Source organism: Cryptomeria japonica, chromosome 1 (assembly GCF_030272615.1).
Source record: "Cryptomeria japonica chromosome 1, Sugi_1.0, whole genome shotgun sequence".
NCBI lineage: Eukaryota > Viridiplantae > Streptophyta > Pinopsida > Cupressales > Cupressaceae > Cryptomeria > Cryptomeria japonica.
Genome location: NC_081405.1, coordinates 672,577,125 through 672,602,738, shown reverse-complemented (window position 1 = coordinate 672,602,738; position 25,614 = coordinate 672,577,125). Strand labels below are relative to the sequence as shown.

At 32.8% G+C, this 25,614-nt stretch overlaps 1 protein-coding gene across 2 annotated transcripts; it reads left to right on the top strand.

Moving 5' to 3' along the window:
• Positions 1 to 18,121: 18,121 nt before the first annotated feature.
• Positions 18,122 to 22,412, top strand: LOC131026773 (ubiquitin-conjugating enzyme E2 5A). Of its 2 annotated transcripts, none has more exons than XM_057956722.2 (3): positions 18,122 to 18,338; positions 19,198 to 19,425; positions 21,924 to 22,412. In XM_057956722.2, exons 2-3 carry the CDS (start codon positions 19,210 to 19,212, stop codon positions 22,152 to 22,154), a joined length of 447 nt encoding a protein of 148 aa, XP_057812705.1. In that variant the 5' UTR covers positions 18,122 to 18,338; positions 19,198 to 19,209; the 3' UTR covers positions 22,155 to 22,412. The 2 variants fall into 2 exon arrangements, with proteins under 2 accessions (XP_057812705.1, XP_057812706.1); XM_057956723.2 differs by having other exon boundaries at positions 18,130 to 18,338; positions 19,204 to 19,425.
• The last annotated feature ends 3,202 nt before the right edge of the window (positions 22,413 to 25,614 follow it).

Below are 25,614 nucleotides of genomic sequence, written 5' to 3'. Positions count from 1 at the left end.
TTCCAAAAAAGCTACAGGATATGCTTACCTTCACCCAATTTATGGGTATTCCAGATGAAGCTGAAGATGCTATGAATTCATATCAGCTACAAATAAAAAGAGAAGAACTGATTAACTCATCCATAAATGAGGTTTGTAAAAATATCTATGAGGAATTTGATGAACATGCTACAAGGGATGAAGTGGTACCTATGAATGTTGGAAACATGTCACAAAGGTATGGCAACCATTCTGATTTTTATAACAACAGTCCTTCATATGAACACAATGATGAATCAAAGGTCATGGCACATGAGGAGGAAGTTGTAGGAGGGATTCCTATAGTTGGCACGCAATATATGAGTGTTAAACAAGAGGGATGCAAGGGAAAAACAAGTCATAGCAACCTTGACTTTTATGACAGCAGTCTTGTTACTGAGCATAATCAAGATTTCGATGCTTTGGTGCATGAGGATGATGGTTGTGAGGGATCATCTCATGCAAACACTCATTGTTTGGGTGTTACTGATGCTTTTAATATTGAAGATACATGTCATAATGAGTCTGATTTTCAAATCAGACCTTAGAAGATGGGAACAAAACAAAAAATGTGCCTAATGGTGATGGTTCTGAGGAGAGTTGACGGATGCGTGTGAGTCTATCTTGATAGGGGAGGTGTATGTTGAACTTGGCAAATCAGTAGCCTCTAGCATGTCATTCGAGCCACCCCATGAGGTTCATAATAAAAGTGATATAACTTCTCTTCCTCAAGATATGGCAGCCTTTGGTGAAGAAGAGAATAATGATTTTCATTCTAGACTTGAAGGTACACATGGTGCAATCATGGGTTATGATAATGTGAATAATACAATCCATCATAAATAAGATTTTGTGCATTTTGGGACAACTGATATAGAGCAATCTCAGAGGATGAATGAAGGATGGTTGGAAAGAGCCAAGCAAACCAAGTTGATAGCTCATCAGGCCAAGCTTCAACTTCAACACATTCATGATACTCATCACCATATTGGTAAGGAGGAACACGAGCTATCTAATTCTGATTTTTTAGCTGATATTGGTTATTTTTTTCATGGTGGCAATGGAATTGATAATGAGACTCATAGTGGACCATCCACTAATGAGTTATCCTTTATTGGCATAGAAGGTGTTCCCAATGCACCTTTCATTTTGTCACCTCTTTCATATGATAAGGCAACGTTGTACTTATTGATTGGTGACTCAATTTTCTTAGATTTGATAGTCGGCTATGAAGATCAGCATGTAAGGGACTTCATTTGTTACATGGCTCAACAAAACATTTACTTAGCAACCTTTAACATAGGCACATTAATTTGTGGAAATATAGGTAAAGTTACAACAACTGTTTGGAGGTCTTGGAAAAGTATTCAACACACTTTACTTGTTGGAAATTGGCTCATTGAAGGATTCATATCATCATTGATGGTTGGTAGTACTTGTGGCTTCAATTGGAGTGAAGTTCTTAGCTGGTTAGATGATGTTCAAGTTCACAGCAGCAATATAATGAGTATTGACACGATGGATGGATATGAGAATGCAAAGATTTGCGATCCTTGTATTGACATGTGTGGTGTATTTCTTCAGTGGATCCATGATGAGTTGTTTCACTTTGGGTATAAAAATGTTTATATCAGAGTAGCGCAATGGTTGGGTGAAGCAACATTTATCATATTGATATGGGATCCAGTGAATTGGTTTTCAACGTGCAAGTGCAGATTGCTTAAGGGCAAGCAATCTTCGGGAAGGGAAGATTGTAATGTCCCCTTTTCTAGGTGACATGAGATGAGCAGGGGTTGACCTACCATTCGAGTTCCCGTAGGTCAATGACATGGTTAGGGGACTCATTCTGAGGGTCATGGAGCTTTGCAGGGGCTCTGTGAGCCATTTTGAACCTTCAGATGACAATTCCTATTTTTTAGGGAGAACTGGCAGTTGATTGAATGACCACCTGGGGGACCAAGGAGTAGAGCAAGATCCTTTTGAGCAGTTACAGGTGTTTGGAGATAGGTTCCTACTTTTTAGGGTGATTCCCTACTTTTTAGGAGGTTGTGGTAGTTTCCATATTTGAGGTTCCACGGGACCATACCATGGTTTCAGTTTCAGGAAGATTGGGTGTGTTTCCTAGTTTCTAGGAGTATCCCTAGATTTTAGGGATGGGACTGCCATTTGGCCCATCTTGTTTGGCATCAGTCACAGATAGGTGACGAAGTCAGATTCATGTTTGGTTGGTTATTTTGGTCTATTATTGGATCTATGGAAATATTTTAATATATTTAAATATTTCCTAAGTTAGCAATTAAATAAATTAAAATAAGGCTATGTATATAGCCATTTCGGAGTAATAAGTGGTTTTTGGCTTCGTCTGGTTTGATATGCCTATGTGTTATAGCTTGTTGGAAAGTTCTTGAACTTTGCTACATGATTCTCACCTCCCGGAGTCTTTTTGGATGCTTGAAGCTATTTATTCGTAATAAAGTGATATTTTTCTATAGTTTGACGCCATAATTGGGAAAGTGTCACTTTAATTATAAAGCACAAGCTTTATTATTCTTTAGGGTTCGACTTGCAAAGGGAAAGGAGTTATAAGGAGATGAAAACCTAATTGATAGCATCTTTGATCATTTTGAAACTTGCGAATTTGGGCATTGCTCTGGAAGAGTGATTTTGGTCTAGGATGCAAACCCCAGGTCTGAGCTTGCTGGGACATAGCCCTCAGCAGGAGTTGATAGTGGATTTATCCAAGATTGCACAAAGATTGTCAGAGGTAGAAGACACATCTTCTTGCCCTGAAGATTCAATGTGCATATTGGGGGTTTCAACTGGGCGGCTGGTCTATTTCAGTTGGCACATGATTTGCACCAGCTTCCACGCCTCCTTTGCAACCACGCCTTGTTTGTATGTTGGATTGAAAGGTTGTATTCAGCTTATTTGGTCTGCCTTGTTCATTGCCAGTAATATTCGTCCATTTGGCATCAATCCAGATTGAGAATAGCTCCAAATAAATGTATGCATTCTTGCTGAATACAAAACTAGGTTATTTGCCTGGTATGATTTGCAATATTTTTAGATTGCTTAAGTGTTCTTACATATGAACATTGTTTACTATTTTATTTCACAGTTGTTGCTATTTATCAATTACTTTACTTATAACATCAAAACCCAAAAAGAAACAATCCCTTTTTGCAACTTCTGTCTATTCTATAAGATCACTAGAAAATTACAAAAATATAGTATGTTTAATTAAGAATTTACAGCAACAACAACAAAAGGATCCATTTGGGATCTTTCAGTGGTATCAGAGCATAATCCAGCCAGCCTGTGGGGTGGTAATTGCATTCACTTGGTCTGATTGGATTTGGTTTTCAGTTGGACATAAAAAGAATCATCATGACAGGGTTATGTAAAAATAAACAATTAGGAAGGGAATTTGATCAAACACCTTCAAAGAGTTCAAGACACACTAGAGGTACAACTACATCTAAAAGTACAAGGAGGCCCCCTGTTAAAACATTCAATGATACAGTCATAAGAAACTATCATGGGTATTGCTCCCTTCCAAAAAAGGTACAGGATATGCTTACCTTCACCCAATTTATGGGTATTCCATATGAAGCTGGAGATGCTATGAATTCATATCAGGTACAAATAAAAAGAGAAGAACTGATTGACTCATCCATAAATGAGGTTTATAAAAATATCTATGAGGAATTTGATGAACATGCTACAAGGGATGAAGTGGTACCTATGAATGTTGGAAACATGTCACAAAGGTATGGCAACCATTCTGATTTTTATAACAGCGGTCCTTCATATGAACACAATGATGATTCAAAGGTCATGATAGATGAGGAAGAAGTTGTAGGAGGGATTCCTAGAGTTGGCACACAATATATGAGTGTTAAACAAGAGGGATGCAATGGAAAAACAAGCCATAGCAACCCTGACTTTTATGACAGCAGTCTTGTTACTGAGCATAATCAAGATTTTGATGCTTTGGTGCATGAGGATGATGGTTGTGAGCGATCATATCATGCAAACACTCATTGTTTGGGTGTCACTGATGCTTCTGATATTGAAGATACATGTCATAATGAGTCTGATTTTTCAAATCAGACCTTAGAAGATGGGAACAAAACAAAAAATGTGTCTAATGGTGATGGTTCCGAGGAGAGTTTGAAGGATGTGTGTGAGTTTATCTTGATAGGGGAGGTGTATGTTGAACTTGGCAAATCAATAGCCTCTATCATGTCATTCAAGCCACCCCACGAGGTTCATAACAAAAGTGATATAACTTCCCTTCCTCAAGATATGGCAGCCTTTGGTGAAGAAGAGAATAATGATTTGCATTCTAGACTTGAAGGTACACATGGTGCAATCATGGGTTATGATAATGTGAATACTACAATCCATCATAATTCAGATTTTGTGCATTTTGGGATAGTTGGTATAGAGAAATCTCAGAGGATGAATGAAGGATGGTTGGCAAGAGCCAAGCAAGCCAAGTTGATAGCTCATCAGGCCAAGCTTCAACTTCAGCACATTCATGATACTCATCACCATATTGGTAAGGAGGAACATGAGCTATCTAATTCTAATTTTTCAGCTGATATTGGTTTTTTTTTCATGGTGGTGATGGAATTGATAATGAGGCTCATAGTGAACCAACCACTAATGAGTTATCCTTTATTGGCATAGAAGGTGTTCCCAATACACCTTTCATTTTGTCACCTCTTTCATATGATAAGGTAGCATTGCACTTATTGAGTGGTGACTCAGTTTTCTTAGATTTGACAGTCGGCTATGAAGATCAGCATGTAAGGGACTTCATTTGTTACATGGATCAACCAAACATTTACTTAGCAACCTTTAATGAAGGCACATTAATTTGTGGAAATATAGGTAAAGTTACAACAACTGTTTGGAGGTCTTGGAAAAGTATTCAACACACTTTACTTATTGGAAATTGGCTCATTGATGGATTCATATCAGCATTGATGGTTGGTAGTACTTGTGGCTTCAATTGGAGTGAAGTTCTTAGTTAGTTAGATGATGTTCAGGTTCACAAAAGCAGTATAATGAGTATTGACATGATGGATGGATATGACAGTGCAAAGATTTGCGATCCTGGTATTGACATGTGTGGTGTATTTCTTTAGTGGATCCATGATGAGTTGTTTCACTTTGGGTATAATATATCAGAGTAGCGTAGCGGCTGGGTGAAGCAACATTTATCAGATTGATATGGGATCCAGTGAATTGGTTTTCAGCGTGCAGGTGCAAATTTCTTGAGGGCAAGCAATCTTCGGGAAGGGAAGATTGTAATGTCCCCTTTTCTAGGTGACATGGGATGAGCAGGGGTTGACCTACCATTCGAGTTCCCGTAGGTCAATGACATGGTTAGGGGACTCATTCTAAGGGTCATGGAGCTTTGTAGGGGCTTTGTGAGCCATTTTGGACCTTCAAACTACAATTCCTATTTTTTAGGGAGAATTGGCAGTTGACTAAATGACCACCTAGGGGACCAAGGAGTAGAGCAGGACCCTTTTGAGTAGTTACAGGTGTTTGGAGAGATGTTCCTAATTTTTAGGGAGATTCCCTACTTTTAGGAGGTTGTGGCAGTTTCCATATTTGAGGTTCCACGGGACCATACCATGGTTTCAGTTTCAGGAAGATTGGGTGTGTTTCCTAGTTTCTAGGATTATCCCTAGATTTTAGGGATGGGACTGCCAGTTGGCCCATGTTGTCTGGCATCAGTCACAAACAGGTGACAAAGTCAGATTCATGTTTGGTTGGTTATTTTGGGCTATTATTGGATCTATGAAAATATTTAAATATATTTAAATATTTCCTAATTTAGCGATTAAATAAATTAAAATAAGGCTATGTATATAGCTATTTCGGAGTAATAAGGGGTTTTTGGCTTCATCTGGTTTGATATGCCTATGTGTTATAGGTCATTGGAAAGGTCTTGAACTTTGCTACATGATTCTCACCTCCCGAAGTCTTTTTGGATGCTTGAAGCTATTTATTCGTAATAAAGTGATATTTTTCTATAGTTTGACACCATAATTGGGAAAGTGTCACTTTAATTATAAAGCGCGAGCTTTATTATTCTTTAGGGTTCGACTTGTAAAGGGAAAGGAGTTATAAGAAGATGAAAACCTAATTGATAGCATCTTTGATCATTTTGAAACTTGCGAATTTGGGAATTGCTCTGGAAGAGTGATTTTGGTCTGGGACGCAAACCCTAGGTCTGAGCTTGTTGGGATGTAGCCCTCAGCAGGAGTTGACAGTGGATTTATCCAGGATTGCACAGAGATTGTTAGAGGTATCTTCTTGGCCTGAAGTTTCAGTATACATATTGGGGGTTTCAACTGGGCGACTGGTCTATTTCAGCTGGCATGTGATTTGCAGCAGCTTCCACGCCTCCTTTGCAACCACGCCTTGTTTGTATGTTGTCTTGAAGGGTTATATTCATCTTATTTGGTCTTCCTTGTTCATTGCCAATAATATTTCTCCATCTGGCATGAATCCAGATTGAGAACAACTCCAAATAAATGTATGGATTCTTGCTGAATACAAAACTAGGTTATTTGCCTGGTATGATTTGCTGTATTTTTAGATTGCTTAAGTGTTCTTACATATGAACATTGTTTACTGTTTTATTTCACAGTTGTTGCTATTTATCAATTACTTTACTTATAACATCAAAACCCAAAAACAAACAGTCCCTTTCTGCAACTTTTGTCTATTCTATAAGATCACCGAAAAATTACAAAAATATAGTATGTTTAATTAAGAATTTACAACAGCAACAACAAAAGGATCCATTTGGGATCTTTCAGAACAATATTGCAATAAACCATTATTTAGCTCCTCCAGTGATGGAGATGAGGGAGTCCTCAACTATTGTCACAACCATAGTCACCTCTTGTGATGAGGAAGAATGTCTAACTAATGATGTCATATGCAACACATAATCCATAGATGAGAAGCATGAATTGAAGTCCTAAATGTTGTTTCCAATACATTTATTTCTTTTATGTGAATGAGATTCAAACTATAAAGATCATTGTCCATGGGGTGCTTGATTAACCCCCACTTTCTCAATCCATAATCACTATTTTGGGGCATTCCAAATCACACTTGAGAATCTAACTTCTACACTTATAGAGCTCAATTCATATCATGCAATATTCTTGTAGCTACAAACTCCACACAGTAGTGTATATATTAACACTAAAAAAATCAAGCAAGTTAACCTTATCCCTGTTCATGTTCCTCCCTATTTTAAACCCTATTCTTCCTCTAATTATTCATCACCCTCTAAGGAGAAAGAAAGAATACAATCTCATTGAAAAATTGCAACCTAAATAGACCAAGATCTATTTATGGTATTCAAATTAAGGTTTCCCTTCTTATCATAATATACATTAGTAGGCCTTACAAAGGGCCCAAATAAGAGTGTGTTGAGGATTTAAAATATGAAAGGACTCATATTCTTGAGTTAAATATCAATTTAATGCTAGAAAAGGTCCTAAAATGCATAGAGGAGTAGGGAAACACTAAAATTAATGCTAGGAGTGTGAAATTGGACTCATTAATTAAAGGATTACAATTTACAACATTGCACCAAGCTTAGCTTGTTTAAAGGAAATCTTTAAAAGATTATGAGGAATAGCCATAAACCCCTTATAAATCACAAAGTTTCTTTTAAAAATTAGATCTAAAAGCATCAAGAAAAATACATATACTCAAAGAAGCTCAACAAAGAGAATGAAAACATATAGAAACACAAAAAGTTCAAAGACCAAGGAAAGAGATAATAGCTGCACTCACATGTTGTGGCATACAAAGATATGCAATGCCACTACAAGACACTCAAATCCTTAGTTTCACAGCTTGCTCATTCTATTTTCTCATACTCTTCATTCATTTCTAAACATACTATTTTTGTACCTCAACAAGACAACCTGCCCATTCCCTTTCACTATTTATTCAATAATGTGTCCTTAGAAAGTTGGGAAATCCTACAAAAGGCCAAAAAATTATTATACTAAGGATAATATGTCACATAATGTCTTCTAGTCACAATATGAAAAATAACACTCAACTGAACAAATTTTTAATTTGTTAATTCCATCATCTTTCTAGATTGAGCATGAATTATACCCCCACATGTAGCAAGTTTCTCCTTTTTTGGCATGTGATAATATCATATTCTAGTGTATACTTAACATGGAGACATTATTCCATCATTTTTCATCTTATCATCAATTTTTTTTAATCATATATGAATTTCTTTAAAAAAATCATGAACATGTTCTTATATGGTGTAATTGTAAATCTCACACCTACAATGTGTGTGAGGTTCATATTTATTTTCACTCTTCATTTATTCATTTAATAGGTATTTTGATATCCAATCAATCTAAAAATTTAGTAACAAGTCCCACTCATGCCCCAATTTTTATTTGACTTTTATTTTTACCTTCTATGTATGATGTTCATTTTAGTAGTCATTTTTTGAGGTTGATTTATCAAGATTGTTATTATTGCTACCTTGGGACTTCATAACACCATCTTTGGCATTATCATTTACTTAATTGAAATCATTCCTTTGAGTTAGCCGTTGTTCATCAACACATGATGAAAAACTTGATGTTGTAGGTTGATCTATTGTACCACATGCAATTCCAAACATAATATATTTCTACATTTTGATGAGTAACCTTAGCCACTTTTAGGAATTGGGATAGTAGTCAGCATCCCTCATGAATTCAAAATAATTAAAAAATGTCATTGTGTTTAAGGTCATTGCCAAAAACTCAACACTAGAAATTATTTTAGTATCATCTCTAACAATGAAACTAAATAAAAAAATTTAATAAAAGGAATCATAGATATATAGGGGCTAGACATATCTACTTAATACAATCCTAACAATGAAGCCAAACAAATAAATCAACATGAGGAATCTTATATTCATAGAATAATAAAGAAATTATCACTTTGTAATTGGTGAAAATTATGGTTTCACAAGTTATGCTTTGTAAACTAGGAAATGACCTAAATTTCTCATTCATTACATTAAAATGGGGATAAATACAATAGATCCAACCTCAATTCTATTAAGAAGAGGGTTGAATGTTGATTGAAGCCTTATTCCCCTTTTGTTTGAGTTGAAAATGCAAGTAAAATTGTAAAGTTGAATTTAGGGCAAGTATTTGAGAACTTGAAGTAAATTGACGAAACCAAATTGCTACAGATATCCAATAGAGCCACATAATAAGATTTGGATAAAAAAAGATATTTAAAATATGTACTTGAAAATTCAGGTTGATTTTTTGGGACCAGGTAGTAGAGATTCACCTTGGTCCTCCAAATTTCGCTCTGTGAAAAGTTGAACCTGTTCATCATCATCAACTCTATCAGAATCTCTAAGTACAGCTCTTGAGTCACTTCCTTGCACATAGAAAGAGAGGAAAAAGTGTTATGGACAGGGGTTTGCCTTGGCTCAAACCTCGATTTAGGAATTAACCTTGAAATTGAAATAGTAATTGAAGTGGAAATTGCAACAATATGCTTTTCTCTTGAGGGAAAGGCCAGATCTGAAATGAAATGCTTGTAATTGAAATGTATACCTTGATGAAGCTTTCTTGAATCCCCACACAAGGTTTTTAGGGTTTCATATAGAATGTCTTCATGGAAGGTTGATCATGGATGCCATCTTGAATGCTTGAACTTGACTTCATTTCTTCTCCAATGCTTGATGAATGCTTTATTGCTTGCTCACTTGATTTGAAATCTTGAATGAGGCTCTTAGAAGTGCTTAGATTAGGTTTTCAAATGAGAGGGACTGTAGACCTCCTTTTATACTTTATTTCCTGAATATTAATTGAATTTTCAAAGTAGGCCAACATGGGATCAAATTTATCTCACTTGAGGTGACCATTATCAGGACCAAATTTGGGTCCTAATTAAGAGGACTAGGGTGTTGGGCACCCTGGTTTTGAGATTTAGGACTCAAGTTTGGGGAGAAGGTAGGGAAGGTGATGATTTTGCAAGTTTGTAGATGGTGTGAGCAGAATCAAAACAATCATCAGGCATTGAAAGATGAAGCACCGAGGTGAGGTCTAGGTGGGGACGAAATTGTATGCAGATATAATTTACAATGCTTCACACTTTCATGTTGCTAACTTGAGAATTCCTTTAGTTTGTTGTTTATAGCTCACTAAAGATAAATTGTTTTGGTGAGAAGTAGGGAATAGGCATAAAAAACCGGAGAGAATAGTCCAAAAATAGTTTATTTAAAGGGTGTAAAGATTCGACAATCAACTTATTTTGAATTGAGAGTAGAACAAAATAAGCAAAAGAACAATAGAGAGTTGTAATTCTATTTATGTGAAGTCAAATTTTATTTAACCTATTAGAATATGAAATGATGGATAAAAATATTGTGAATCCTACATGATTGTAAAATGGTGAATGCAACTGTTGGGCAATTAGGACCATGGTCTAGGGTGATCCTAGAATAGTGTGTCCCACTTGTACGATATCTTGATTTTCTGCCAAAATATTGTATTGTTTAGATAATATAATAATTTAAACTAGGGGGATTTCCATCTAAGGGGTCTTGATAAAGAGGGTTAGATCAAATGCCCTAAGATACAACCCCAAGCTTAAATCATACCCCAATGAAGTTACCTTTGTACTTATCAAACACTAATAAAAATAATTTTTTCTTCACCTTTTGGGAGATTAAATGAAGTCATTTGAAAATACAATTTTTTAAGTACACAACCCTTAATGTTAGATTTATGAAAATTATAATATGTATTATTTTTTATTTAATATATATTATAATGAATGCAAGTCTATTATAAAATAATGACCTTTATTTAAGACATTAGAAAAATAACAAATATTGTTAGAATTTTTGTTTTAAAATTCACTACACTCCACATGGATGTCTTTGTCTGAATCATATATATATGTGTGTGTGTGTGTGTGCGCGCGCGCTATGAGATATATGCTACAAAATAATATAGGTTTAAATTTTTTATTAGTACATATTCAAAAATCAATAAAAAAGGTAGAAAAATAAATATATGTAGATATTGATGTTAGTGAGCTATTTTCAAAAAATCATGAAAATTTTCTATTTGCAATGAAAGTTATGTGATAAAATAAAAATTGATTGAATTTTTAAAAATGTATAATATTTTTAAAAAATTGAATCAACGTAGAAAAACTTCACAATTTATTAGTTTATATCATCTTTAAATTCTTGAACTTTTTTTTTGGATAAGCACTACCAAGGGGGTAGCTCCCATTTATTAAATTAGAGCAGAATTAGAATGTACATCATGCAAGATGGTCATCAAACCGCCTGCGAGTTCATAGATCTTGAGGAGAACAAATCACCATAAATACTAATGAAATTAACAAAGGGAGACAAATCTCTCATAAATCCTTGAACATTTGTTCATTATAATTGACATGAATTAAAAAAATCCTAAAAAAATGTTGATTTTGAGTCCTCTACTTAGGCCAAAAAGTGAGACACACTATTGTAGGATCACCCTCTAAATAATGAGTGATGATTCAAGATTATCATGATTGCAATAATAGGATAGTGTTATAATAGTAATGACAATTTTGACTCTTACACAAGGTGAATTTTTAATGGTATTGGTGAATATGTCAATTAGTTGAGACATGCATCCTAATTTTAGGCAATTCCATGTTAATCATGTGTAGTTTAGTATGGTAAAAATATTTTGATGTAAATGCCTCATTAATATTAGGGTGACAATTTAACACCCAATAGATCGACTTATCATAAATTCCTTATGATTTTCCCCCATACTATTTTATTCTATAACTAACTTTAGTGGCCTTATTTGAATTATTCACCAATTGACAAAGTTCCACCACTAAAAAACACATTGATCTAATATATACATGGTATTATCACTATATTAGTGTATTTACCAAAATTCACCCCTCCAATCATTATCTAATTGGTAACATATATCACCTTAGCCTCCCTAGTCACCTCTCTGTAGGATTTTCTAACATGTAACTATGTCACATTGTCTGGCCCAATCCTTGGGCTAGAACATATGATGCCACCTAGTCCACTTCTTTCAAATTTAAGATTTCATTCCCAAGTCAACTTTCCTAGAAGATGATTGTTGTTCTATTATCCCATGCATAAGAAGGTATTGAGATGTGTATCTAGAAACATGTATTCACAGATATCTCCAAGCTCATTAAGAGTGCCAAGAATTCAAGCTAAGATTACTCAATTACAAATATATCTATGTTTCATTAGTTGCACTTGTATTTTCTTATTTTCTTGGTATAGGTTTTGATATTTGTATAACAACAAAAGGGCTTGATTGTCGTTAAGGAAGTCAACATTCTTCTCTCTACCCTACAACATGGCCAAATGTGATTTCCAACACAATCCCTTGCTCAATGAATAACACAAAGGAGGTGAGCACATTGTAAGAGATCACATCCTACCTATACAGGTCATGTGGTGTTGCCTAGTCAAAGTTGGGGCACTTGACATTTTTCTATCCCCAATATAATAAAATAGTCTCAATCACTACTCTATAATCTCCACCCGTAAACTAGATCTCATATTCTAGTCTTTTGTCAAAGTACACCATTCCATGAACAAACTCAAAATTAAGAACACACCAGATTTCAAATATACTTCTTATTCTTTTTTAATTTGAATTACACATAAATCTTAACATTATATTCAAAATTTGATATTTCTATTTAATTCTCAATTACCAATTTGTTATAAGTAATTTAATTTACATTAAACCCTAAATGAACAATGTTGAAATTAATTTAAACTTTGAATTAGAAGTTATGTAAATTACTCTGATCCATATATTTTTATACCTTCATTCCATATGTACACGAATGCCATTGACCTATTTCATAAACAAATAAACATTGATATAGTTATTTCCTCCAATAGTACATTCATATTAATAGCAAGACCTATTTCAATAACAAATAAATATTAATATCTTTATTTTTTCCATTCTAGATATTAAATGCAACAATACAATTAATCTTATTGGAAAGAGATCACATGAGATGGACAACGTCTATATAACCCTCGTACTACACATTTGATTATATTAATTAATTAAAAAATAATAATTTTTAATTTTTAATTAATTAGTAAATACGATAAAAAATGCAATCTAATGACTATATAGACAAGAGTCATGAAATGGATACTTTTTCAACCATATGTAGACCCTAACAAATAAAACAAATCTATATTCTCTTCCAACAAAAGTAGTTATCTATCAATACAATTTTAGGCCCAAAGGAAGTTTCCTTTTCTTAATTAGTAGTGGTCAAACTCAATTTATACACTATAGTCTCAATAGAATTATTTTCTTGAATAAGACTCAAAGGTGGAATTTGAGAAATAATAGGTTTATCATTAAAGTATCTAAATGGGTCCACTTTTGTCCAAGTGGGAATTATGCCAGCTTTGAACAAGAACCTTACCACTAGGAAAAAAATATACCTTATTAAAGGCCTTTAACAAGCTCCTTTACACCAAAAAGTTGCAGCATATATGATAACAAGATTCTCTTACAACTTATTAGGTCCAAAGGTTTCTAATGCAAACAAAACACTCTCACTCCACATAAGAAAATCTAAAAGAGAACAGTTAATATTTTGGTCTTTTTACAATCAAGTTGCATATCAGTAGAAATAATGAATATTGTGAATAAAAAACAAAAGAAAACTATATGATTGTTAATATTCATCAATTGTTCATTGATTAGAGGATAAAAAACATCTCAAATTCATCTTTCTTAATGTTAGTCAATGGTCTATTGAATAAACAAATTTGAAATAAGATAATTTTGTACAACATCATATATAATATTTATAATTAGAGAATAAAAAACATCTCAAATTCATCTTTCTTAATGTTAGTCAATGGTCTATTGAATAAACAAATTTGAAATAAGATAATTTTGTACAACATCATATATAATATTTATAATTTATTTATTATGTTATTTTTATTGTCTTTATAAAATGTTGCATGGTAATATTTATCTTATTTTATTTTTGTAATTATTTCTTTTATATTACAATTTAATATTTTATGAATTCTTTTTTTTTGATGGAAACATGTCAACATACATAGATGTTGACATGTTTGTCTTTATAGCAGATTACAAGGATTTGAGTAAGCATACAACTAAACTACAAGCCTCCTTTGGGTAAGCAACTACATACAGGGGGACCTAATCTGTGAAATTCACCCAATCTTTATGAATATATTAATATTAATATCAAAGAGTTCTAGTTCAATCTATTTAACACAATTGATGAGGGTGATGGTATATTTTTAATTACGCCATCCTTTAAGATTCAAATTCTTTGAGATATGATATAAAGAATAAAATCAAAATTATACCCTAAACAATTTTATTTGAAAAATATCAATATATACTCGTACTCTGATATTAGATAACAAAACGATCTAATAGATAATATAGAATCTTATAAAATCTCCCACATGTATATATAATCCCCTGCACCAACGGTTCACATTTATTTGTAAGGAACATTGAAAAATATAAATATAAAGAAGCATCAATTTTTAAAAAGTACATAGGACAACTTGTTTCCATCCTACATAAGATGAATAAAAAGTGTTTTGTTTGATGCTAAATGTTGTCCATAGGAATATGGTGGTAAAAGTATAAGATATGTATTCACACTATCATTCTATTGTAGAATATTTTGATCATAAAGCGGATATTCTAGGTTACAAGAACTTTAGTTTATGTTGCCCCATTTCTCCATAGATAATAATGATCAATGAATGTTATTTGACATTATGGACCAGTTATAAAAGCCCATGATATATCACATGGGCATGATTGATTATTATTTAAGTTTGGTTGGAGAAGATTATTATTGTACAAGAAATGGTGAATTAAATAAATGCATTCAGTCAATTAACTAATATAATAAATGTTTAAAAATATGAGAGTTTAAATTAATTAATTAAGTAGATATTTAGTTTTGATCTTTAATGAAAATATTATTTAAGTTAAAAATTTATTTATTATAGCGTTGAAATTTAATAGTTATATATATGACAACGATCCTCTTCTTTCAAATGTCGTTTTAGTTGTTTAATTTTTTGTCAGGTTAAAATGTTGTCGTTTTGATGTTTTTTAGGACTTGACCCTTATTCTTGAACTCGTGGGTGTGCCTTTTTACCACCTTCATTATACTATTTTCTTTATATTAATGCAAAGTTAAATACAAAATATTCATTCAAAAAAATAACAACGGGACATTAATTTATAAATTTGTTTGTGTAATATTTGGATTCATTTTTGTGTGTGCATAAGTTATGTTTGTGACTGTAAAACTAAAATGCGCGTGTGCATCTAGACTTATAAATCATGGATTTGATATGGGATAATTTTGTAGATTAGAACTTGTTCACTTTGATTTGTAGTACCTAGATTTTTGTAAGGGTGAACATCTCTTATGATAATTTACTTCTAATGAATACCTTAACACACTTAGACATTTCTCTTTCACTTTTATTTTAGCATATATTTTTTCATAAGCAAAATCCTCTCTATATTGATAACTATTTTAACATCCCTTAATTTTTAAAATTTTCCATCTATTCTACCTCATTTATTACTCTTTTTCTTATTCATATAATATCTTATATTAATATCGTTACATGATATTTATCAATTTATCTTTTTAAGATTTTAGCATCTTAGTTCTCACTAAATAATAATTTATCAAGTTCATTAACTAGTAAGTTTGTTTCCTAGTCTTTTTGGTATTCCTTATAATACTTTGAGTTCTTTACAAACTAGCACTTTCTTCCTTTAGTTGTCCTCATCTTCTATCATCCTCCCTTTCTCCTAGTCTTTTATATCTCAATATCTTGTTGACACTACTTATTTACCTTGGTATTGGAACCACCCCTCCCCTCATCTATTTGATCAACTAGTCTACTACACAACTATCTACTATATTCTCTTGCTATCATCTTCATGATAGATCATGTAGTGTGGTCCAAAATATTGATGGAGAAAAATTGCTCACACAATTTAATACAAAAAATTGCACACACTATTTTTATGCATAGTGGAAATTTCATTTCTTTAATTTAGATATAATCATGATTCAACATGTTAATGCAGTAAAAGATATTATCATATGATAAGCATATAAAAAACATTGGTAAAATACGATCATAAAAACACATGTAATGAAGGAAATGAAGGTTCCCCCTTATATTTTCCCAGTGAGGGAAAATAATAAGATAACATGATAATGATAGGTGCTAGATAAGGATCATGTAAGTATGAGTAAGGTGTAAGATATAAATATGATAAGGATCAATGTAACATATAGGCATGTGAGGATAAAATAACGATGTAAATATAGACATGAATTCATAATATATGCCCATGACAACCATTAGAAGATTATAAATGTTATGTATAACATTTAAGTTTCATAAGACATAAACATGATAGAGTGTGTAATATGATAACATGTAGTAATGAATCAATGTATGCCTAAGAATTTGGATCATATAATCTATGGATGTAAGCATGATAAGAGTAAGAGCATAACATCAAAATCATGTAACTTGGGTAACATAGGAAGTAACATAAGCATGCACTACATGAGTTAAAGGAAACACTTGTTTCCCCACTTGGAGGAATATTCCTTATGGTTTTTATGTGCTTCCTTTAACCCATGTGGTACATTCTTACGTAATGTATGCATGTATGTATGCACACATATACCAATCTTTCTAATTTTGTACCCTCTTCAAGACACATTAGAAGGTTACATAAGGTATTACAAAATTAGAATATCATATGTATATGTATATACATACAATGGATTACTCTTGATTTAGAGGCATTAGAACTTCAAAACATATAAAAAAGAGATTTGAAGTAACTTCAAACCAATATAAATAAAATAACTATTTACTTAAGAGTTTATTTTATTTATATTGTTTTGAAATTCTCTTGCCTCTAAGTCAAGAGTAATGCATGGTTAAAATAGGTAAAACTATTAATTACTATGATATGTGGATAATTAAAACATGGTCAAATTAATATATATTAAACAAGAGTAAGCATGAAACTATGATTCTAGTCAAGTCAATTAGAAAATTGTAGGTAAATATTAATTATATATCCAAGGGATTCTTCTTCAAGTGCCTCCTTTTCCAAAAAATTAAAAAAAATTAAAAATTAATTATAAACCTAAAAATTGTGATATATAAATAAAATAAATTGACGATATTTGTTTTCCACAATTCATAATAGTTCTAGTTTTACTCCTTTGGATTAGATTGTGTGTGTTTGTTTAGAAATCTCATGGAATAGAAAAATAGACTCTTGCAGACCTTTGGTGGTATAAAAAGAGGAGGAAGGTGTTTGCAACAGTCTATTTTTCTATTCCATGAGCTTTCTATCATCCTAATGATGGACACAAAGTGTGATCCGTGATACAAACAAACAATCTAATCATCTTTAAAATATTTATAAATATTTTCTATGAATTTTTTTAAAGAATATAATAAATGTTTACTTTTATAAAATTTCAGTTATAAAATTAATCAATTATTTAAATAAATATTTGCATTTATAAAATTTTAGTTAAAAATTATCACAACTAAAAATGAATATGGGATGTAGTTAGAGTTTTACAAAACAAATCTCTACATAGCATGCTTTTGCAGTATAAAAAAATTATTTACCCAAAAAATCACATGATATGTTATTCATTGACAATGTTTCTTCTTATGTATTATTACTTCTGAATTTGATTGTGCATTAATTTTGCATAACATTCTCATCATCCTCATGATCTAATTTTTAGATGATCACCCTCTGATTCAAGAAAATATGAGTGCAGCCTCTTTTTGTAATTTGTAATAACATTTATTTATTATAAAAAGAAGCCGACGATTCCCAAAAAAGCTCAAGCACTTTAATCACTATTTATAGAGCCACGCGACCATTATGAGCATTTTACTACCAATATTGACCTTATCCCTAAGGGAATCCTTTTCAGAAATTCATACAGATTGACCAAATTAACCTATAAAACTGCGCTTTGGGGTATGTTGCCTACATATATGAACTAATTTGGAAGAAATATAACCCTTGCCAAGGTTTATACCAGTCCTTGACCTGCCCTTCGAAGCCCCAGGGAAGTGGGTTTTGAGCAGTATACATTCAGAGGCAAGTATTTGCTACATCTTCAATCATGGCTGATTTTAGATAAAAGTAATGAGTAGGAAAGCCGTTGTTCTCACAGAATTTTAGTGGTTTGGATTTACTCATATGTTCTCTTGCACTATATATCAATTGGGCATCCAGTGGATTTGTTTTCTCTTGGTGACCTAGCTAATTTTTTGGATTTACTTATTTTGCTTAATCTGTTTTAGAGTTCCAACTAGTGGGCTAGCTACGATTTGCTTCAGCAGTCTAAGTTTTTGTGGGAAATTTGCCTGATCTAAGATTTCCCTAATTTAGGAGGTGGGTTGATCTGATATTGGACCAAACTGGCCTGTTTTTATATAAACATGTGGGTAGTTTTTTTCTGATGGAAAATGTCCATATTCAGTAGCCTTTCGATCAAATAGATAGAGTATTTTATGTGGGTTTTAAGTTTTGCCTGGACAATCGTTTATTTTGAGGTTAAAATCAGTAGGTTTTCCCGTTTGGTTTGTCTCTTATGTGTGTGTTCAGTGATTTATAAGTCTGAATTGTTTTATCTTGTTTTCTGTTATTTTCTGTTCATTACACAATTTTGTCTGATGAGTTAGTGGCTTAGATTACAATTCTTATTACCTTAACTTAGGATATGTTCAATATAAGGATTATTTAGGCATGTGGGTGTTGTATTTGTATTCAGAAAATTCCTTTCGGTAACTCCTACAAGCCATTTAATAATAAGCGGTATTGTATATGGCTGTTGAGTTTTTGACTAAAAAATTAGAATAGTTGTTTTTATTTTATGATGTCTCTTTTATCCAGATATTTGCATAGGGAATAGTCAATTGTTTTTGTTGGATCTGAGCTGAACTGAATTTTCTAGGGTCAGTGAAGCATGGCCAGCAAGCGTATTCAGAAGGAGCTTCAAGACTTGCAGAGAGATCCCCCCACATCCTGCAGTGCAGGGCCAGTGGGCGAGGACCTCTTCCATTGGCAGGCAACTATAATGGGCCCAGCTGAGAGCCCTTATGCTGGAGGAGTCTTCTTTGTTATGATCCATTTTCCTCCTGATTACCCCTTCAAGCCTCCAAAGGTTAACTTCCAGACCAAGGTAAGAAAATTTAGATATAGCTAGTAGCATCAAAATATTTGTGCGGGAAAAGTTGGTAGTACCATTTAATTACAAATTTAGTAGATGTGTTAGAATTGGTTTCAATTTTACAAATTCAGCGTAGTAGTTCTACTGAAAATACTAGTTGGTAAAATGATTGGTTGAGTTGGAAAAGGAAAAAATTCTGGATGAAAACTATGTTTTAAGTTTTTCTTATTTCGTTGGAGAAAACGTCAACGGTTTGCAATCCAGCATCAGAATGGATGATGAATATTCTTTACAACCAAATTAAATCTAATCAAATCACAGTGTTGCTATTTCGTTCCTGGGGCACCTCCTGTTACCGGATAATTGAAGGTTTTTCTCATTCATTTTTACCATTATTTTTTGTAGAATACAATGTATGTTTGTATAATTTGTACTACCATGGATGTGGATAGTTACATATATTTTTGTCTTTCTTGGTCTTGTACTGTTTGAAAAGTTGTATCTGATGTGGGCCAGGAGTTACTAGCAGGACTACCTTTTGTGGAGCGTTTGGTGTTTTATACTGCTCAAGTTTTTTCCCTGAAATTTTAGTTTTGTAATTTTTATTAAATTAATTAATAAAAAAATGTAATTTTTTTAATTAATTATTATCATTTTGGTTTTAACTATATCTAATAAATTGTGATAAAGATTTCTACTAATATAAATTCAATTTAGCAATACTACTTCATAAAACAATTTAGCAAAGATAGCTATTATGTTTAGCCATTTCTTAACTTGATCTTACAAGAGCTAAATCCTTCGTTTGTTTTTCTTGGTAAATCTTGAGTGAGGTTTTGGGTTGCCCCTATTGTGGTCATGCCAGCTGGGCTACGGGATACCTTAGGATTGAGGGGGATTCAAAGCTGGTTCAATGCTCTTTATAACGAGGGTCCCCATTACCGTTACACTACAGCCCCTTGGAAAATTAGAAGAGCAAACCATGCTCTCTCAATGTTTTTCAATGCTTTTTATAACTAGAGAACTGTCCTAGATTATACATAAAGAATAACAACATCAAAGACAATGAAAAACAAGGAAAGAGAGCGACTCTGGTTGAACCCTACAACAGTAGTTATAATGTCTGGAGTGCTTGTTCTTACTGAACCTTATCATGGTATAATGCGAAGAGGAAGAGCTCAATAAAATGCCGAGGACATTTTCTGCAGGATGCAATATTTCATTTATTTTCCTCCATGAGACGCAGGTCTTCATTGAGAAGTTTAAAATTTGTTTTATAAAAAAATTGAAGCTTTTACTTTCTCCAAGAAAAGAAAGACAGAGAGAAACTTGAACAAAAAAATTTAGCTCCAAACTGGTATGGTGATTTTATGAGGACAGTCCTTGAACACCTTACCTTTTTTGCCTGGAGATTTCGATTTATAGTATACAAAGTATGGTAGTTAAGAGTAGAGAAATCCAAAAGCTGGTTTCTCAAGTTGCAGGAGCTGAAGATTCTGAAGGGCCTAAGAAAGGTTGTCACTGTTAGAGCAATGAAGACTCACTAATAGCTCAATTTTTTATTTAGTTTTTACTTTTTAGTAAAAGAAAGGTTTTAAAAGACAAGTAAGAAATTATTATGAACAAAATAAGATGATGTTTACAAAAAAGTTGACATTTGATGAGAAGGATTGTGGTGGCGCCGATCCTAGAATGCATAGAGCCAAGACAGGGATTCAAATAAATAAAACATCAACAAAACTTATACAGATGGATTTTGTTAAAAAAGTCTTTGAAACTATTATATGAGATCCAGATAGAAATTTGTAAGCTAGCTATGATATGTTGATCAGTGCTACTTTCATTGATGTGCTTAAATAGCAAATGGTGCGGGTGCCAAAAACGTCAGGAGTGGTGCAACAAAGACTTATATAATTCAAAGCATGTAAAGACCCTTCTCAAAGAGCTTTGTGCATTAACCAAAACAAGAAGTTATCTCTATAAAAAATATCACCGTTCATTTCTTGACTTCACTCTATTTATGGGTCATGTAGTACTCCATCGTTGATGTTTACTATAATTATTATTTTTCATAATTGATTAACTGAACAATCTGTCTTTATATTTGAGCTCTGTGATTATGTCACGTTTCTTTGGATAATTGAAATTCTGCTCATTTAAAACAATTTCTTAATATCTGTTTAATTTTCTGCCTTCATAGCACACAACTTGCCCCTGAATTCTAACAGTGACTAATTTTTCTCTATGATATGCATTATCTTATCTAGATTGACATAGATTTCTTCTTGTTTTCGCCCCTTTTCTTTCCTTTCCTCTTAGCAATAGAGCATGTAGGACTTGTTGCATGTGGCAAAATAAAATTATTTCTGTCTAAATGAACCTTTACATTGTTGATGGGTATCCAGTGCTTGAGTGTTGGCTTTCTGTCACCAAGAGCATTTCATAGTTTTGTGTAATACATAATATAGCTTTTCATACGACTAACATGACGCTATCCTGTCTTGAATTAGGTTTATCATCCAAACATAAACTCAAGCGGTAGCATTTGCTTGGACATCCTGAAGGAACAGTGGAGTCCTGCACTGACAATTTCAAAGGTACTATTGTCAATTTGTTCTCTCTTAACAGATCCTAATCCCGATGATCCTCTTGTTCCTGAAATAGCCCATATTTATAAGAATCAAAGGACTCGTTATGAAGAGACAGCGAGAGCATGGACTCAAAAGTATGCCATGAACTGAGCTGAGTCAGGAATGATGAACCTCTAACATTTATATATAAAGGTCAGGGAAGAGTTTGCAGTTCATAAAATACTTGATATTGTTTACATCAAGTGTTATCTTCTTCCTTAACTCAGGAAGACAGAGAATTACTATTCTCATGGTATAAGATTGAGACCTATGGCATTCAGGGAAAGCCTCGATATGATATAACTGCATGTGATGTTGTATTGTACATTTTTAAGTGGAATCTAGTGTTTGATTCATAATTGATCCTTACTTTATGATGTCAGTATTTATATGGTTTTCCCTAGCCTGTTAATTTAGAGTTTAAGAATATCGGTATTGCTTCTATGGGTACAATTATGTCTATTCAATCAATCAAGTCTAGTCTGTTACAAAAGCATTTCTCCTAATGACTCTAGAATTAACTTCAATTGGTGCAACATGCATGTTGTGAAATTGAGACTCAAATTTCAGATGAAACAGAGCTGTCTTGCTTGACTAGTGTTGTTGTTTGGACTTTCTAGGTCTTGCTTGACTAGTGTTGTAGTTTGGACTTTCTAGATTATCGTGGTCATATTTGCTTCCTGAGCTTTTGATTTGACACACTTTAAACTGCAAATGCAATAATTAAATTTGTATTAAATCTTTCAAACACTTGGGTAGGTGTTCTTCCAGATATAATCTCGCAGGTCAACATTGACCCTGTAAGGAAGGTTGACGTGTACATGACTTGTCAGAATTTTCCATTTGCTTGTTGGAAACAATTAGGATTGGTAATGTATTATCAACTTGCTTGAAATAGTGATGTGAAACTCTAATCAGTTCCTCTGACAACAATTCAATTAATTAAGAGAAGTCTATTGCTCCATTGACATTAGAATAAAATTTAATTGATGAAATTGAGACTCAGAGAGCTCAGAAGAAATGGATCTGTCTTGCTTGCCTAGTGTTGTTTGGACTCTAGATTATTGCAGCAATATTGTGCATCCTGAGCTTTTGTTTTGAGACGCTTTAAACTGCGAATGCAATTGTTAAATTTGTATCAAATCTACCAAACACTAGGTATTCTTTCAGATTTAGTCAGGCACGTCAACATTGACCATGTAAGGAGGGTGGATGTGTACACGATTTGTTAGAGTTTTTTATTTGCTTGTTGGAAACAATTAGGGTTGGTACTGTATTAACAATGTGCTTGAAATACCGATACATTAATCAGTTTCTCTCACTGCAAGCATGATTTCATTCAATAGATTGTTGTTTTGTCTAGTTTTATCTGATATGTAATTCTAAAACTGGGCATTCTTCATCCTGATTGATTTTCCACTTCTCTGCTATCTAAATAGAGCAACCATTATATTCAATATTCGTGACCAAAAAAGATTATGCCCCAGAAACCGTACCGACATGAATGATATGGTCTATTTCACCCACATTGAAATAGATTGGCATGATATGTGCAGTTTGTGGGTCGGATGTCCTGAAGTCTCAATTGACATATTCATTGTCAAATGCTCTGCTATTGTCAAGGCTACTAATTTTTTATATACTTTCCCTATCCTAAGTCTAGTTGGACAAAACAAATTAAAACAGGTCAACATGTGAGTCCAGCTTAGTGAATGGGCAAATTAAGAGTTTTTGGCATGTCTGATAATTTTTGGAATAGATATTTTGACATTGGCATGAGAATGTTTAAATATTTTTCTGTTTAAATCTATCAGTTTTCCACAATCCATGATGGTTCTTGTTGCAGTTTTTGAAATTTGATTGCGTATGTTTTCCTGTTCTTAATTGTCAAGATTTTCCCTAATTCCAAGTTGTTTAACCTCATAACAGTTTGACTGTGTCTCCGAGCCAAGTTGGAATCTTAGCACTATGCTGTAATATCATGTGTTACTTACTACGTGGTTGTTGGTTCTTTGCAAATTTGAAATTTATGCATTATACATCTGTATTTTAAAGCTTGGTCCATTACATCAGCTTGAACTTTTGATATATATTTTTCAATAGTGTGAATGTGGTCGTTGTGAGTTTACTGCAAATATTTGAAGGTATATTTAATGACAGTAGAATATGGTACCAATCACGAATCAGATAGATATGTGAACCTTCTTTCAGGATGAATAACATTGATATGTGAACCTTCTTTCAGGATGAATAACGTACTTTATTTTTTGTTTTTTGTTTTTAGGGTCAATTGTATATTACATTAGCCTACTTGTTTCGATAGGATGTAAATGTTATTGTGCATAGCTTCTGTTACCAACCTCGTGAGTTTATTTCCTCAAGGTTTAGGATGTGAATGTATTTTTGAGGCTCGATTTTGTTTGGCTTATTGGGAAACGTTCAATGTTGCTACAGCATGTCATTTGCATTGAGGTTACATTTTCTGCTGACTCTCTAATCATTCCAAATATTTTGTTGACTGTTCACCAGAATTATGGGTCATAAATAATTCTAAGAGAACATCACATAAATAAACTTAGAATGATTAGAGATCATTTATGTGATGATATATTAGTATTGGACTACAAGATTTGCATTGAGAGGTCACGTGCTATTTATGTGATGTTCTAGAATGAGTAGAGAATTGTGTAATTAAATTTTGACAAAGATGTGGAATTTTTGGATATCTGACATCCTATTGTAGAGATGGGGATTACCTATACAAGGAGATTGGAATATGTTTTCCATTGCTTGCATTAGAAATTATGCAAATGGTGAATGTTTAACAATAACTAAGCAAAGGTATAATAAAAATTACATTTCTTGATTTCTTTTTCTATGGAAGATGTTTAGGGGAAGAGCATCAGTAGCTGTCCATGTTTCAATGATTCTTTGCTCCTTGCTCACCAAATTTCTTCAATTATTAACTTTAAAGAAACCAGAAAAATGATAACTAAAAGCTCAATAATAAATTTCATATTTAACAATAGCTGTCCACTTGTACCCTTGTTAAAATTTGTAGACTATAATTGGATGAATTGTGTAACTTTATTAATATCTTAACGCACAACTAATGAAACATTTGTGCATTAATATTGACCATTTTAAAAATGGCTATGATACATAATGAAGGATTTAATACACACTGCTTGCAATTCTACCTGTCTCATTTTAGCTTTTCAGTTGCATGGGATAGAGTTTAATTAATTTTTCTGGTAAGTAATAATTGAAGCTATCTATAATTTATAATATTTTTTTAATAATTGATGTTTTTAAATAAAATCTAATCAAAGCTAAGAGAGATATCTAGTCTTCTTGGCCAACAATGTTAGAAATAGAATAATTTTTTATTCCTCACTTTCAATTATTAGTTATTCATTGGTTCATCTTGAGATGTGTCAAGTTGCCAGCATAAGTTGATTAGAGTCTAATCAACATTGACCTATACTATATTGAAGCGTAAATACCTATCAGTAGTAATGATAATGTTTTGGAATTATGTACACCAGTGATGATAGCTATGGGAATTTTT

Bases quoted from the DNA above. Each gene is read 5' to 3' on its own strand.
- LOC131026773 (XM_057956722.2), top strand. From the start codon at position 19,210: ATGGCCAGCAAGCGTATTCAGAAGGAGCTTCAAGACTTGCAGAGAGAT. The intron at 19,426-21,923 runs GTAAGAAAATTT...GTCTTGAATTAG, and splicing joins AGGTTAACTTCCAGACCAAG to GTTTATCATCCAAACATAAA.